This window comes from Camelus dromedarius, chromosome 1, assembly GCF_036321535.1.
Source record: "Camelus dromedarius isolate mCamDro1 chromosome 1, mCamDro1.pat, whole genome shotgun sequence".
Lineage (NCBI taxonomy): Eukaryota > Metazoa > Chordata > Mammalia > Artiodactyla > Camelidae > Camelus > Camelus dromedarius.
In genome coordinates, this window is record NC_087436.1 from 45276883 (window position 1) to 45292486 (window position 15604).

At 35.6% G+C, this 15604-nt stretch overlaps 1 protein-coding gene and 1 long non-coding RNA gene across 2 annotated transcripts in view; one reads left to right on the forward strand and one right to left on the reverse strand.

Annotated features, from left to right (window-relative positions):
- The window catches only part of LOC135320102 (uncharacterized), a 220140-nt gene that overhangs the window by 23426 nt on the left and 181110 nt on the right, over window positions 1–15604 (forward strand). The window lies entirely within an intron of this gene.
- ENPEP (glutamyl aminopeptidase) overlaps window positions 1–15604 on the reverse strand; it is a 76425-nt gene that overhangs the window by 4869 nt on the left and 55952 nt on the right. The window contains exons 12-18 of the mRNA XM_010981090.3: window positions 14786–14922; window positions 14618–14673; window positions 7840–7990; window positions 6755–6828; window positions 6552–6656; window positions 6293–6463; window positions 4254–4394 (exon numbers count right to left, since the gene is read on the reverse strand). Of these exons, the coding sequence (XP_010979392.1) occupies window positions 4254–4394; window positions 6293–6463; window positions 6552–6656; window positions 6755–6828; window positions 7840–7990; window positions 14618–14673; window positions 14786–14922 (835 nt within the window). The remainder of the gene's footprint in view (window positions 1–4253; window positions 4395–6292; window positions 6464–6551; window positions 6657–6754; window positions 6829–7839; window positions 7991–14617; window positions 14674–14785; window positions 14923–15604) is intronic.

Sequence of the window (15604 nt, forward strand, 5' to 3'; positions counted from 1 at the left end):
TTTTTTAAGTCTTGGATTTAATCAAAACTTAAGCAGCATTTGACAGGGGACTGTAACTTCCTTGAAACCATCTCCATTTTAACATCTCAAAAGAGACTCAAAGGCATCCTATGTAGCAAACTGGACTCATTGTTCTCTTTCTATAAACCTTATGTTTTCTAGAAATCTAGATATTAGAAGTCACTTTGCTTGTCTCCCATTTCTAATCTACCAGGTTCTGAATGTTGCTCTTATCTCTTCATCTTCACCATCACATCCATAGTCCAATCTACCACTGTTTTGTGGGACTACTCCAATAGCTCTCTAATTGCTTTCCCCAGATTCACTCTGGCCATCATCTAAGTTTGTACTTTACCACCAGAGCTTTCTTTTTTATGTAAAATTGATTATTTTACTTTATTACTTAAATCCTGTAGTGACTAATAATTGCTCTTAGAACAAAAGCCCAAATCTTGATGTGACCCTGAAAAGCTTGGTCCTTATCTTTCCTCTTTTCTGATAGTAGGCATTCAGCCAGGAATGTTTCACCTACTGTTCATCTAATTCACTCCTGCCTGTCCTTCAGAATTCAGCTCAGTCATCACTCGCTTAGGGAAGCCCTTAACCTCCAACTTCTCTTGACTTGGTTAGTTTCTGCATTACTCTTTCAGTGCCCTGAACCTCTTCTATGTGTAGTTATTATAGCTTTAAGTATACATGTATTTGTGTGACTATTTACTTAATATTGATGTCCATAACTAAACACTAAGGACACTGAGGACAGAGAATCAGATCTGATTTACCTTGAATACTATTGTATGTTCACTGCCAAGTGCTGTGCCCAGCACATAGTAGATGCTCCACAATATTTACTGGATGAAAGAATTATAATTTAAAATGACATATCAGTTTTCATGTACTCAATTAGTAAGGATGTTTTTTAAATGACAGCACCGAGTATTGGCAAGGGGTGGAAAAATAGGCAAAATTAACAGCAAATTTTTTTTCTGGGTGATAGTTTTGCAACATTTATCAGAAAAAATGAACACATCCTTTAACATAGCTGTATTTTAGTATTATTTGTATCCTAAGGAAATTGTCAAGGTCATTCAAAGAGATTCAGTTTCAAAGTTATTCATCAATACATTATTTATGCAGTGGAAAGTTTGAAACAATTTTATTATCCAACAGATGGAGATCAGCTAAATAAGGTAAGATATATCTATACATCGAAATATGACTGAGCATTAAAAATAACATTGAAGAAGTATACTTAAAGATATGAAAAGATATCCACAAGATACAATACAGGATGACGTGGAAAAAAAAAACCAGTTATAAAAACATATGCCTAATATGATTCCATTTCTGTAAATAAATAAACAGCCATAGAAAAATAACCCAAGGGAAAACAGCAATGAGACAATAGGAATTATTTTTAGGTTGTGGAATTATAGGTGACTTTTGTATCCTTATTTTTGCTTATCTGCATTTTGTACAAAACAGTACATACCCATTTTATAATAAGAAAATGGAGGCTTTAAAGAAGGAAATCATACTAAGTTTCTGTAATGATACTCTATAGATTCAAAGAAAATCTGTTGTAACAGGTAAGAAAGCAATTTTTCCAGTGACTTTCTATAATTCCTATAATATTCCTCCTCTATTTTGTTCTTTGTGACTAAAAATTAAAGAATATATGTAGAAACTAGCAATGAATATACTGAACACAAACTGCAACTGCCTGTATAAATACTAGAAATATAAAAACAAAATATATTCATCCCAAGAAACCAATATCATATAAAGTATACCATTTAAGAGGAAATATGCTGTATATTTATCATACTGATTACTTCTAAAACTAAAATAAGGATTTAATTATATCTTAAATATTTTGAAAAGTAATTATATAAAATTATCTTCTTGAACTTAGTATTTACCTACTATTATGTTATCCAAAAGAAATGATTTTGATGCACACAAAACTTTTAAGTTCTCATTAAATTATTTTGTTTATGAGGTAGTGTTAAATGATTTCAATCATATCCCATTGACTTAATTTTTCATTCATAGTCATAAATTAAAATCAGACTTTATCACACCACACTATACTGGCTTATCAAGTTCACAGTTTCATGGAAGAGTTTACCGGAATAAATAAAAGCAAATAATAATTTCTGAAGTATCTTTGGAGCTTTGTGGTGAAGTCTCAAACTAGAAAGGACATTAGTGGTGTGGCCATCTGCTATCATAAAAATCACATAACAAAAGCTTTATATAAAATCATGCTTACTTATTTTAGGATGACAATAAATTGTTCAGAAACAGAGGCAGTAAAACCACTCATTCTGAAGTCTGGAAAATGTTTAAGAGTGTGGAAATATTTGGAAAGTGCTTGGCTCATTTCTGTTTAATTTGTCATATCCAATTTTAATGGGGAAATGATATTTGTTCAAACTGACCATAATAGTGGGTGTTTTTTTGTGTCTGATATGTGGTTAGTAAGTCATTTTATGTTTGAGTCTATTTGAAATGATACCTCATGAGAATTAGATCATTAGGCTCTGAAGAAATATTAAAAGCCTTGGGAGAGGGTTTTGGAACTAGTACTTGAAATAGCTTATCAATTATTTTTCTTGAAAAAAATTTAGTATTCGTTCTAATAGGTTAATTTAAGGCCAGCAATTCATGACTTTCATGACAATGTAACATCTGTTTTTCCTAATTCTTAATTTTTTAAAAAGTATAACAATGAACTAATTTTTAAAAATGAAACGTGAATTGTTTGAACTAAATCACACCAGGGTTACTCAAGTAGGCCTTGAGAAGTATTCTGTTTAATAAACAATAAGGAAATGCTCATTTTATTACACAAAACAGAACATTATTTACTTATATTTTCACAATAATTTTGTAGTAAGCATTGTTATTCATCTATATAGGTTTCTTGCTGCATATACTAAAAAAGTTTTATAGTCTTCAATTAAAACAAAATATACAGTACATAACATTAGACATACATCTTTCAAAATCTTTCATACTACCTTGCATAATGCGAACTATTATCTCCAAATAACATGTTCTCAATAGGTAGATTTAATTCTAAACTAAACATTTTATTGAAACAATTATAAACAGATGAACAAAACAACATATATATACACCACACACACACACACACACACACACACACACACACAAGCATGCCAATCAATCTTCATAGATTGACTCAATCATTGCAAGAATAGAAGAGGCAAAAATTTATCACAAATAAGAAAAAGCAATGTAGGGTGTCTTGGTTGAGAGTTAGAGATATAATCTGGATCTCAGAAGGATAAGAAATGTGAATGAACATAAAGGCACACTGGTGAATTGTAGGGTAGAAAATAGAGTAGAAATAAAAGTTTTCTTTGCAGTTAGTATTTCTGATAAGGTGGTCATTATCTAGTAGGCAGTGCTGATGGGGAGATAGGAGAGATGAGAAGGAGATGACAGAAGCCATTTCCTGGTGTGTGGATTACAGGTGGTATAGGTCTTTGGTCAATGTTTACACATTTATTTGGGACATATAATTTATATTCTATTTTATACTTTGTCAAAGAAATACCTTTTTAATGGAAATAAGCAGTAAATTTAGAGGATCAGGGCCAAGAGTAGCAATATTTCTTCTGTACGGGGCTGAAGAAGTAAGAAATTTAGGAAAGCATCTCTTAAGCTAATTTGCTCATCTCTTGTCCTTGCTATTTCTCATTTTAAAACTGCCATTGCCTGGGAAATATAATTCCCTTTAAAGAAAGTTTCAGAATATTTAAAGTTTAATTATCTGGTTAAGGGAAGTAAAAGTTATTATCTATATAAACTCAGTAAGATATAGGGTTCTAATGTGAATCCAGGTCCAGAAGTTCTTATTTAATTTTCATTAAAAATTAATTGAGAATGAAACATGTACCTGGTATTATGCTAGGTGCTAGCACATTAAACAGAATTATATTAACTTGTTTTAACCAAATGAAAAATAATGTGATTTAGGCATCTTTCCAGATTTCAGAATTCTATAGGTCAGTTGGAAACATTACTTTCCAGAAAAGGAATTATGCCTAAAATTAACTAGTGTATTGCTTCCCTGGAAGGATAATACCCTGATCCTTTACCTCTGGTAATACGCCATTTCAAATATTGTAAAGATGTCAGAGAAAGTACAGAAAAGAGAAAAAGGAAGAATTTATAGATGATATCAAGGAGAATAACAAACCATTATTTGATCATCCCACCTGTTGACTAGATATTCCCAGTTGAGCTGTATCCAATTCCAAGCCATAGTCTTCCCATAGCTGTTGTATGAGATATATCGAATGACTGTAAACACATCCTGAGTTTTAATAAGATTTGAGTCCTTGAGCAAATCCAAATACCTAAGAGAAGCCAATCAGAAAAATAATTCAAAATAAACTTTTAATGTTCACCCTTTGCTAAATTCCAATAAGACACAGCTTTCATTTCAGTAATTCAATTCTTGAGTCACCAACTGACAAAATTAATTAAGACAAATGATAGACCACAATTTAATATTTTCTAAAATATTTAACTTTTTTTAAAGAACAACCTATGATTTTGAGGACTAGTGAAATGTAAACTATAGAAACATTAAAAATTAAATTACTTTGGAAGTACTAAAGACAATTTAAAACCTACAATTTTAACTATTAATTTTCAAAAAATTATTTGTATTTATTGCATAGAAGTAGTTCATCGATTTACCTGTGATCCCATTAAACTAAAAAAAGGAACCAGTAAATTAAAGGAAAGTACTTATACTCATATTTATATGGGGTAACAGTTAAGTTTTATTTGCTGTTCCCTAGATTGGAAAAAACAACTTTCTAATGTAGTCTATATGATTAGATTAATTGGCTAAAATTATAGTATAATGCAAATAAGTCCAAGATAAATTAAGTAATAAATTCAATAGATTTTTATTAAATTTATGGCATGGCTGTACCAAGAGGGAATATCTCAATATACTCTAGACCATTAGACTTTCAGAAACTGCACTAGAGTGGGCTCCTGAATTTTGTACAATTTATCTTTTATCCTCTAGTTCACAAGAATCTTAGTAAGGCATCTCAGTACTGGCTAATTTTCTCACCATATACAATCAGCACAATGCCATCAAAGTAATGGATCAATTATGATGTTTTGTGGAATGTTGAGATGATCAAGTTCTTTACAGACTATCTTAGGGCAGAGAGGAGAATTGGAATATAGCTCTGAGGCAAGATGGTGAAAGTGTATTGTTGACCCTGCTAAGTAAAAGCAAATTGCTTCTGGTAGTTCTTTCAAATTGGTTACTGCATTGTAATTTACTATTTATATTCTGCCTCTCCCATAAACCTATAAGTTTCTCAAAGATATATATCATTATTACTTATTTTTATTCCTACAATCGATATACTTAGACATAGAAAGGACATCATAAGTTTTGGTTAAATGAATGAAGTAAGTAACTCAGATACCATAACTAAGCAAAAAATGCATAAGGCAAAAGCTAGTTGATTTGGGGCATAGTTGTGGAGTGGGAGAAGATTCATAGATAGGCTTCAAGCAGTCTTTGTACCTTCTGAGTGGAATGTAAATACCTTTGTGTGTGTGTGTGTATGCATGTTGTGACAGATACTCCTTCTCTGCTGACAGAGACTAGTTTTGTTCTGGGCTTGGATCAAGATATTCTTGATCCTAGGGAAGGGAGACTCTTACCCCCGCCTCAGAGTATCATGATTGGCTCAAATCAGTCAAAGGAATTCAAGTTCACCCTAGTTGGCAAATGATCAAGTGGTCAGCCCAGACTATAACCCAGAATGATCCAGGGTGACCCAGTTCTGGATTATGAGAGGAAGTGGAGATAACTGACCTCTTAGCATGAAAGGCAGAACCTTATGAGGAGGAACTCTTTTGCTCCAGTCCTTCCATTGAACATATTTATGTGAAGACAAGATGTTTGGAGCTCTGGAAGACCTAAGACATCCAAGCATGTTGAGGATGGCAGAAAAGAAAGAGAAAGAGCCTAGGTCCTAGAAGAAAATGTGAACCATTGTGCACAACTGGAAACTACCTACTTCCAGAATTTTTTCATTTGCAATTATATGTCTTTATTGTTTAAGCCACTCTTACATGCATATTTTGTTTCTTGCTAGAAAAATAATTTTAAAATAGATTTTATTGGAAACATATCATACTTTAATTAGCATCTTAAAGAGACTGAGACCTATAATCAAATACCATTCATATAATTTTTTAAAAAGCTCCAACTTACCTTGACAAAAGAGTAACATTCTTCACGGATGCTAATCCATATAGTAGCTTTTCTTTTTCTTGAGCTAATGAAGTTTTCTCGTATTGCTCAAGAGTGTAGTTCCATGAAGTCTCATTGCCAGAGTTCTGCATTCCATACCGATATACCAGAAGCCTGAGGTTTACAGGAAGACTAGAAGAAGAAGTGGTGTTTCAGAGATTTTAACTCCTCATTTCTCAGTTTAAAGTCTTCTAGAAATGAAAAAATGATGAACAGTCACCTTAAAGTCCCAGTTAGCCACTTCTGAAATAACTGGGAAGCATTGTTCAAGGCATCACTGTCTCCCATCTTGCATGCAAGCCCTAACACAGAGGCACGGAGTAACCTAAGATAACAAACAGAGAGCTGGGGCCTTAAGCACTTTTCAACATGTCTTAACACAAACACTAAATGAATATTAATTTTAAAAAGGTAAAAAATAACTTTGTGATATGGTCTCCAGTGTCATCCCATCCCAGAGAATCTGCAGTGGGCTTCACTTGATCTCGGAAGTATTTCTGAAATAAAAGCACCATGCACAATGAGTAATAATATACTATTTATTAAGTCTCCTGTTTATTATAATCTATAGCTCACCGTTGTAATATTTTCCCCTACAAGTTTAGAGAACTTTGGGCCTGTCCTTAGGCAAGGGATGTATTCAGTTCTTATCACATTGCAATTTTACTTTATTTCTAAAGATAAAAACATCCTGGATCACTCCCTAATGGTTTATAGAGCTTTGGGTAAGCCCCTTTTAACCTCCACTTCTTAGTTAACATTTGTAATAAACAGAAAAACATCTGACATACTTGCTGCACTAAGGAAGATTGCTCAGGTATTGATGAAATAATACTAACTAGTATTTGTATATTGCCTTTGGACTTACAGAGGACATTTATATTTTATGATCCTCACTATCACATTACCATAGGCAGCCAAGTGCTGATGTTATGTACAAAGGAAATAAAGACTCACAAATATGAAACCATTTGTCCCAAATTCTTTTGTAAAGAAAGTGGAAGAACTAGAAATTGGAATCCAGAATTTGTTTAAAATTACAAATGTCCTGCCAAAGTGCTACAGAAGTCACAAAGCCAAGAAAAATATTTAGGATGACTATCTTATAATAAAATCTCAATGTACAATTAACAGCAGTAAGAATACAGAAAAATGGTGTTACATTTTGATAAGAATAAATTCATTTTAACAGATAAATCAATTTAAAATAGGATCTAGTTCATATCTGTGGTCTAAAATGTTATCTATTTTAAGTAAAATATGAGTTAATTGTATTCTTTCGAACACTAAAATACACCTTAAAGTGGTATATTGAACCAGAAATACTGATACATTTTAAGTTAAAAAAAATAGCATCTCTTTGGTTTAATTAGTCAAGTCATTGTAATTTCCTTTTAATTCACTTGGAAGGCAAGATATGCTTTTGTATCTCCCAGGAGCTCCCTTTCAGAAATCTTTCCTGCTAATGGCTAAACATCTACTTTCATAAGATATGGCATTAACCATACCTCAATCATAGGGTATATCTCTGTATCATCTTCAAACATGCTAATGATATAGGTTACAGATGAAATGACTCGCTCCCATGGTAAAAAGTCTTCTTCCATTTTGAGATACTTGGTCAAGTTCAGAGCCTCCTTATAATTTAGAAGTTGAGCTCTAAGAAATTAAAAAAAAAAAGCCCACAGTTAATTAAAAACCATAGACTAGTTTCCTTTGACTGTAAGTACTAATATAGGGATTGTAGACTTCAGTGTTAATGAGAATCCTCCCATTAAACAATTAAGAAAACACATTACTGTTGAGGCCCAATCAAAGAGGTCTGTTCACAATGATGTATTAGTGCTTTTGTACATTCAGTAGTAAAAGGGAAGACAGAACATTAAGGTGTGCATTTGAAAAATTGCTAAGGCAAAATTTCAGATAAAAGCCATTTAGCTGTATGGTTAGTATTGACAAGTAGAAACTTAAATTTTAGGTTCACAAGCTCATTATAATATACAAATGCACCATTATAAGTGTATCTTACTGATTTTTTTACATTTGATATGAATAAGAAATATAAAGTTTTCATGAATGCTTAAAACATTCGAATTGAACTTGTGTTCCCCATGAAAACATCTTTTTTATACATTTCCCAGTAATATTGATAAATAAAAATGGATTTTGTTCCTCAAAAATGAAGTTACTACTAACACTTCGAAGTTTAAAGAATCCAATTTCTTCTTCCTTAGAAAAGATTCTAGAACCTTTTGAAATGATGTTCTCAGAAAAATCTGCTATTCCTCAGAATTGAGCCGAGGTTTCGGAAAGAATCTTAGATGGGAATCTTGTCTTTCCAAATTACATTTTGAAAGTTTGAAATAAAGTAAGACCTTTAAGTTACTGAATTAGCAATACTGATGCATTGAGTGCTGTTCTGTTTGAAGTCATTTTGTGAATGAAGAATGATGTAATTATATCTTGACTTCTCTCCCAGCAATTGATTAGAGGATGAACTGGTATTGGAGAGAGAAATAAGAATAAACACCTTTGGCATCATATGATTTGTACTAATGTGACATGATACAGAGTTTGTTTTTAGTTCAGAGAGCTGATTTCTTCTATTTTCTCAATTCCTGATCTTATTTAGAAGGATTTCTATTTTGGAGCATTCGGCCTCCCTTAATAAGAATATAAATAATATATTGAGAAATGTAGTGTCTTATTCAGAGTGTTTATTGAGTGAAAAATTATAGAATTTTGTGCTGGCATTTGAAACTTGAGAATTTTCTAATTTTAATGATTCTCTATTTTCCTGGATGGATAGAACAGCAACTGTCCAGTCAGTGTTTTCTTAGGATACTTATGAAGAATAGCTGTTGCTCTGAAGATCAGATTAGTGAAGAGGCTAATGAAAGTTTAGAAAGAATGACAGATAATTTGGTCAGAACCCAAGTGGGCTGCACATTTATGGTAGGTGAAAAGATTAGAAGGAACAGGTATTGGTTATAAGGGACAAAGAATTGGCTAAGTGAGGTAGCATAAGTAGAAGTAAGGAAGTAATCCAGTGATCCAAAGGTTAGGGTACCTGATGAACCACTATGTATTTAACTGTTGAAAGATCAGTATCCTACCCTTCTTTTTCCAACACACTTGATGGTTATGTAATCGTTCCACTTTGGTACCACTTGTTTTCTTTAAGTCTGAGTCACATGATCAGAATACTGGACTGGGAGTGAATTTTTGCTGGTTATTATAGAGACAATATTTTGAGAATTAAGTGGATGCACTTTTCATTTCCCACAAATAGTGTTACTCTGTAGCCCCAACCCACTGCTCAGTGGTACTGGACACTTCTGAGGAAGAGCAGTATCGTTTAGAATCATGATTCTCAAGTTTGAGCATAAATCAGCAACACCTGGAAAGTCTGTTAATCACATAACCTTGAACCCCATCCTTAGAGATTCCGTGTCAGCAGGTCTGGAATAGGACCTAAGAATTTGCATTTCTCTCAAGTTACTAAGCAGAACAAAGACATCTATAGTGCCCTTCCCAGATCCCCTTGCCATGCTGTGTTGGCTCACAGCTGCGCCTTCTTCAGAGAGTAGCCCTTGACCAAATACATCCATCTTGCTTAAAAGGTTATGCAACCTCCACCCCTGGCCGTTAGTTGTCTGATTAAGGAACGCGATTGCCAGCCTACTTCCCTCAAGTTCCGTGGATGGCTTCCTAGTGGAATCTGGCAATGCTGGACTCCAGCTGAGACCATGTTGTTGCTCAGCTTTTTCCTTCTGTTCCATGTCCCATCCTGCTTCTCGCACTTCCTGTCTCATGAGAGTACTCTCTCAACAAACCACACATACAGCAACCTCCATTTTGGACTCTGCTTAGATGGAACTCAACCTAAGACAGTATTCTTTCTCAGCTTTGAGTCCCGAACTCCATTTGTTAAGTCCATAGACAAATATCTGCTCTGAAAGCGAGGCTTGGTTGAGAATTTTCCTTATTCAGAAATCTTCCATTTATAGTAACAGTCCAGCTGGAGGGACTTAAATCCTAGAATTGTCCTATAATCCATAGTGTAAAGAGGATGGAGGCTATAACTTAAAGCAAGTTCCCACAAAACTCTATGAAGAAGAAAACAAAAGAGGTCCTATGTGGGAATTCTTGCTCCCCTATCTTGAGCTGAGACATCCAAAAAGTTAGCGCATCTTAAAGCAAAAGGGTTATTTTTGCTTTCCTGGGTGTGACCTGGAAAGACTGCACAGTCCTTATCAAAGAAGCCTGAGTTAAGCATAGTGTCTTATCAAACATGGCTTTTGAATGGGACATTAGAAATGGTTGAGAGAGGCGGCTAGGTGGATGGAACTGACCCCATGGTCTCACGTTCTTCAGCAAAGCCTCCAGGTGGTATGGAGAGTGTTGAAAAGTTCCCTTGTGTCTGGTTTCTTGATGTTAAGTTGCTAATTAAATTCAGATTTCTGGCTTAAAACAGTCTCCTTGCAATGAACTAGGTCCATTTTGGAGTCTTCTCCCATTCCTCTACTTCTCCCTTCTTTTAAAAGGCAGTCCACAAGGGGATAGGAAAAGTTGCTTATTCAGTTCTGCATCGTGCTCTGGTCAGATCCATAAACACCTATAAAATGGTAAATCTGGTGTGCCTAGAGGTCTATGATCGTGGTGTGGCTGATGTTCACTTGCTGCTCTTTATTCCAGCCCTGGCCCTCACCTTCGGTATCACTGGAGCTACTGCTCCTTGAAGCCTTGCCGATGGTCTGTTTGGACAGTTAGCATAGGTGACCTTTTAAGCCATCTTCTCTGCCATTCCCCCCTCACTCAGAGACTCCTGCCCCTATCCATAGGCTTGCTAGCCAGCACTCTCTGCTTTCCTTTATGTTATTCCTCACCCTTCTCCTGGCTTTGGCACACAGTGGGCTGCAGAGCACAATATAAGCTATTGAAAAGGAGAAAAACTACTGTAACAGGTGAACAAAAAGGTTTTTTTCAGTCTTAGTTCTGGCGAGGCCCCCAAACCAGGAGCCTTGGCAAACACTCCAAAGTGCAGGCCCTCCAACCAAATCAGGACTAACATGGTCAGGAACAGGATTTTGTGGCCCCTGGCTGATAACCCACCACCAGCCTATTAAAAAGATTGGAGAGGCTGACGGGGAGAGGAAGACATTTTAGAAGAGGGCTTTTGGAGACCACTGTCAGGGTACTGTGACTGCTCTCCTCTCGTGGGACAGTGGGTGGCGGGGTGTAGGATGCTTTTTCTTTCACATCAAGCCTAGAAAGGGGGCTTTAATGGGACCACTTGAAGAGTTTTGTCTGTGTTGTATCCTGGAGCTTGGGGGCACAATGGTCTGGCGTCTGATACCCCAAGAAATCTAAAGGATGAAAGACTATGGCTGGCTGCTGCCCTGACCTCAGAATAAAGAGACAGGACTGCATGAGGTAGTCCATCCTTCCAGACTTTATCAGGGAAAGAATATATGAATACTTCCTATGGACCAGATATGGTTCAAAGGTTTTCACTTCCTCACTTCAAAGAGACTGTAGGAGAAAGATCCTTGGCAATGGAATGGGTGATGGCCCATAAACCGTGAAAGCATCACACAAGGAAAAGAATCCGTGCTAAACATCTACAAAGTTCAGAGAGGGCCAAAAGTATACAGCATGTCAGGATCTTTCTTCCCCTCACCTGCCCTCCTGGCCTTAACACTCTGGAGGAATCAGAGGCAGCACAGCAAGAAGTACAAGTTCCACACAGCAAAAGGGAAAGGAAATCAAGCACTTTGCTCCCCTTGCAGGTGGCTGGCCTGAAACTAGCCTGAGCCAGGGGCTGGGAGAAACTTTAAAGGAAGCTGTAAACTTTGAGGGTTTTACCAGGGAGGGCATATAATTGAACTGAGACTGCTTGGGGGACTCAAAATGACTGGATGAATTTTTACTCCTTATCTTCAACAAATGTGCCCAGCTGGATACTCCATCCCGGGCAGTAAGAGTACCATCTCCTCAAGTTTGGGGACAGGGGAATCAAGAATATATTTATTTTTAGATCTGTCCTTTTAGTCTTGCTGATGAAACATAATAGTTACATTTCTTTTTGAATAACAGAGTAGAACTGTGTAAATTCTGATTCAACCACAGGCACTTACCTATCTAACTACATTTCTGCTTTGTTTTCCCCCCAACTAACACAGGTGAGGTCTGTTTCTCTCTGAGTCCCTTTCCCCCAACTTAAGAAGTTGCTGAAGGGAACTAGGTGATAACTTAATAGCTCAGGTGATACTGCAGGTGACAGCTCAGGTATTTTCTGGATTGGTTGCTGTGTGATGTTACATGTGCTTTGGTTTTCGGATTTGTTGCATTTTCTTCCTTTCTGAAGCTCTTCAAAATTTTATAAGTCTATGACCAACGGGCTGAGCAAATGCGAGCAAGTCATTAAATTGTGTGAGTTATCTGCTGTATACACAGTTCCTCAGAGAAAGCTTTTCAAGAGGTTTTCACTTCTTAAAGCAAAAGAACTGTCTGCCATTGTGTTTTGATGGAAATTAAACTATAAAAATATTACAGCTCTGTGTAATTTCTAACATCCAAGATGCTAATCTTTGGAAAAGGTCATGATGCATTCGCAGGAGATTTTCCCACCCCCTGCCCCCAAATCTAAATGGTCCTTTTATGTTTTAAAATTATTGATCATCTTATTTTACCACTTAATTTCCCGTATCTACACAGTTCCAGGTACAGAGTAGGTGCTCAGTAAATATTTCTTAAATGAATGATTGATAAACTAATATAATGAAATAAAATCTGTTATATATGCAGGAGATTAAATTTGGAGATTCGCTAAAAAGAATCAGGTTGTCTATTACCTACAAGGGGAATCTAGATTACAAACTCAGAAGAGCTTTTCTAAATGGTTCTTTGATGCTACTAATCAATGGTAGCATGCATTCTGGACAATTAATACAATCTATTGAGCACTTCCTAATGCCAGACAATGTTTTGAGTCCTCTATGTGCATTGTCTCAGTTGTTCCTCACAAGAGTCTTATAAGGTCATCTCCATTTTCCTAATAAGGAAATTGAAGCAGAGAGAGGTTAAGACACTTTCTCAAGGTTATACAGAACCAGGATTTTAACCTGGTTCAGGAGCCTGTCTTTTAACCCTATACATTCTCTCCTTAAAAAAATGTCACAAAGGTTTTCTGACTTCCCGTATAGTATGCAGGGAGTCTTTGTAAAAGGGTTCTCCCATGCCACTAGTGCTGTCAAACCATCCCTCCAGCCATGTATTCAGCTCATGTTTAGTGAGCGTCTACTGGGGGCCAAGCACAGTTAGGAGCTGGGGATAAAGGGAATAGGAACACGATCTGGGTGTCTGCCCTCACAAACTTTACAGTTTGGTGGGTGAGATGCATAGTTAATAAGCAATGACAATATGGTGTTTATGAAAAATACTGGGGTTCATACAAGGGACACCTAACCCAGACAGAGGGGCCATGAGGCTTCCTGAGGAAGAAGCATCTCATTCTTGGTACTTTACTTATGTCTAACGTGAGGCCACTACAAAGCCAGCAGAGCAAGTCAGCTGTGTCCTTAGCTCCTACAAAGGTGCCAGAAATTCAGAAAATACCTGTTGAATTACTGGTGTTAGACTACTGGGGAAAAAAAGGGAAACTCAAAGGCCTATGGTTACTACTCTTACGTTACCCCAATTTGTGTTGATTATTTTTTCAAAGTGCAGGTTATGTTTTTGTTTTTGTTTTGTTTTTTTCCTAAGTGTAGGTTACCTTCAGGCCATGAGGAAAGAAGTCAAATTTCCTAAAGGGTACCTTAATTCTTGATCAGTCCTAGAATGCCGTGTCTCATTTTTCTTACCCCAATGATCTGAACCAGATTTGACAACTCTAGCTGTAAAATCTTAGAATGGGCTTGGATTCACAGAACTGAGTTAATGAAACATATAGTTTGTTTTTTTATTAAATCAAGTTATGAAGGTGTACTTTTGAGCATTTGCAAGTGCCACTCTTAATTAGTTCAAGGACTGATTAGACAAACCCTACTAAAAGTCAGTCCCTAGAGTAGGTGAGTTTTTGTGCATGTTAAGAACTGGTATCAGTGTTTTAGCTATGAGGCTCATATTAGTTTTAAGAAAGTTAATGGAAAGAATAATGTCATAAATTGAGGCTTTGGCTATTTCAAACTATAATAGTTAAACTTTGTTGTAACTCATTTTAAAAAACGACTTATTACAAAATCCACAGTATTTTGAACGACGTAATCTCATTCCAAAACCCACCTTGCCAAGGCAAAAGCATCATCAATAAGACCTGCACGATCAGCAGAAGAAAATTCCTGGAAAGAGGGAGAAAAAGAGGTAAGAAACAAAACGTGTTGAAAATTAATATCATTAAGATTCTGTTCCTAAAACAAAAATAAAACAACTCACAACCATTGCTACTCTTACCTGGTGGTTGTTGGAAAGATTGATAGCTATCCGTTCCCAAGTTGGTACTTCATAATTTACACGATAAAACCCAATATGATCTGGGTTTATTTTGAGAAAAGCGTTTCCACTAGGATTAGGAGAGTTCAAAGCGATTCCTGTGGTAGTAAATAAACACTAATGAGAAACATGTTTGCACATACTGTAAGCACAGAGAAATTAGACCCAGAGGGTAAGGAAAGAAAGAATAGAAAAGAAATATTAGCTCAAGGAGTCAAGTTTGATTTGGATCCAAAGCTCCAAAGCCTAATTCTTATTTAGTTGCCTAACTTTAACATGTCACTGAGAAAGCAATAAGTAATGTAAATAAGTGTCCTTTAATTTGTGACTTATACTTCTTACTGGCAGAAGCTTGTCCTATGGATGAAATAATTCTGTGCTTGTCAGTCCTTCAATAAATAAAAGAAAACAATGCTTAAATACAGAGAAGTCCGTGCCTTCTGGGGTTAATCCATATATTCTTAATCATGATGGATTAATTACCCAAAGAATGTTCACTGGGGCAGCCTGGGGAGGGGATAAAAATGTAAACATTTAAAAGAATACTTTGTTTATTAAAATCAACATTCAAATTGATGGAAATGGCGATTGCTAAGCAGAACAATGATTTGAGAGTCAGTAACCCTTTTAAAATGTCAAGAAGGCTTGCAATAGAACTAAAATCCAAACACAACATTCTTGATTTTGTAGTCCATTTCATCCTTGTTCCCCCAAATTTATCTTTGTAAAGTTTTTTATTTCCTTATTTCAACTGATTGCATCAATGTTTTTTTCATCAGT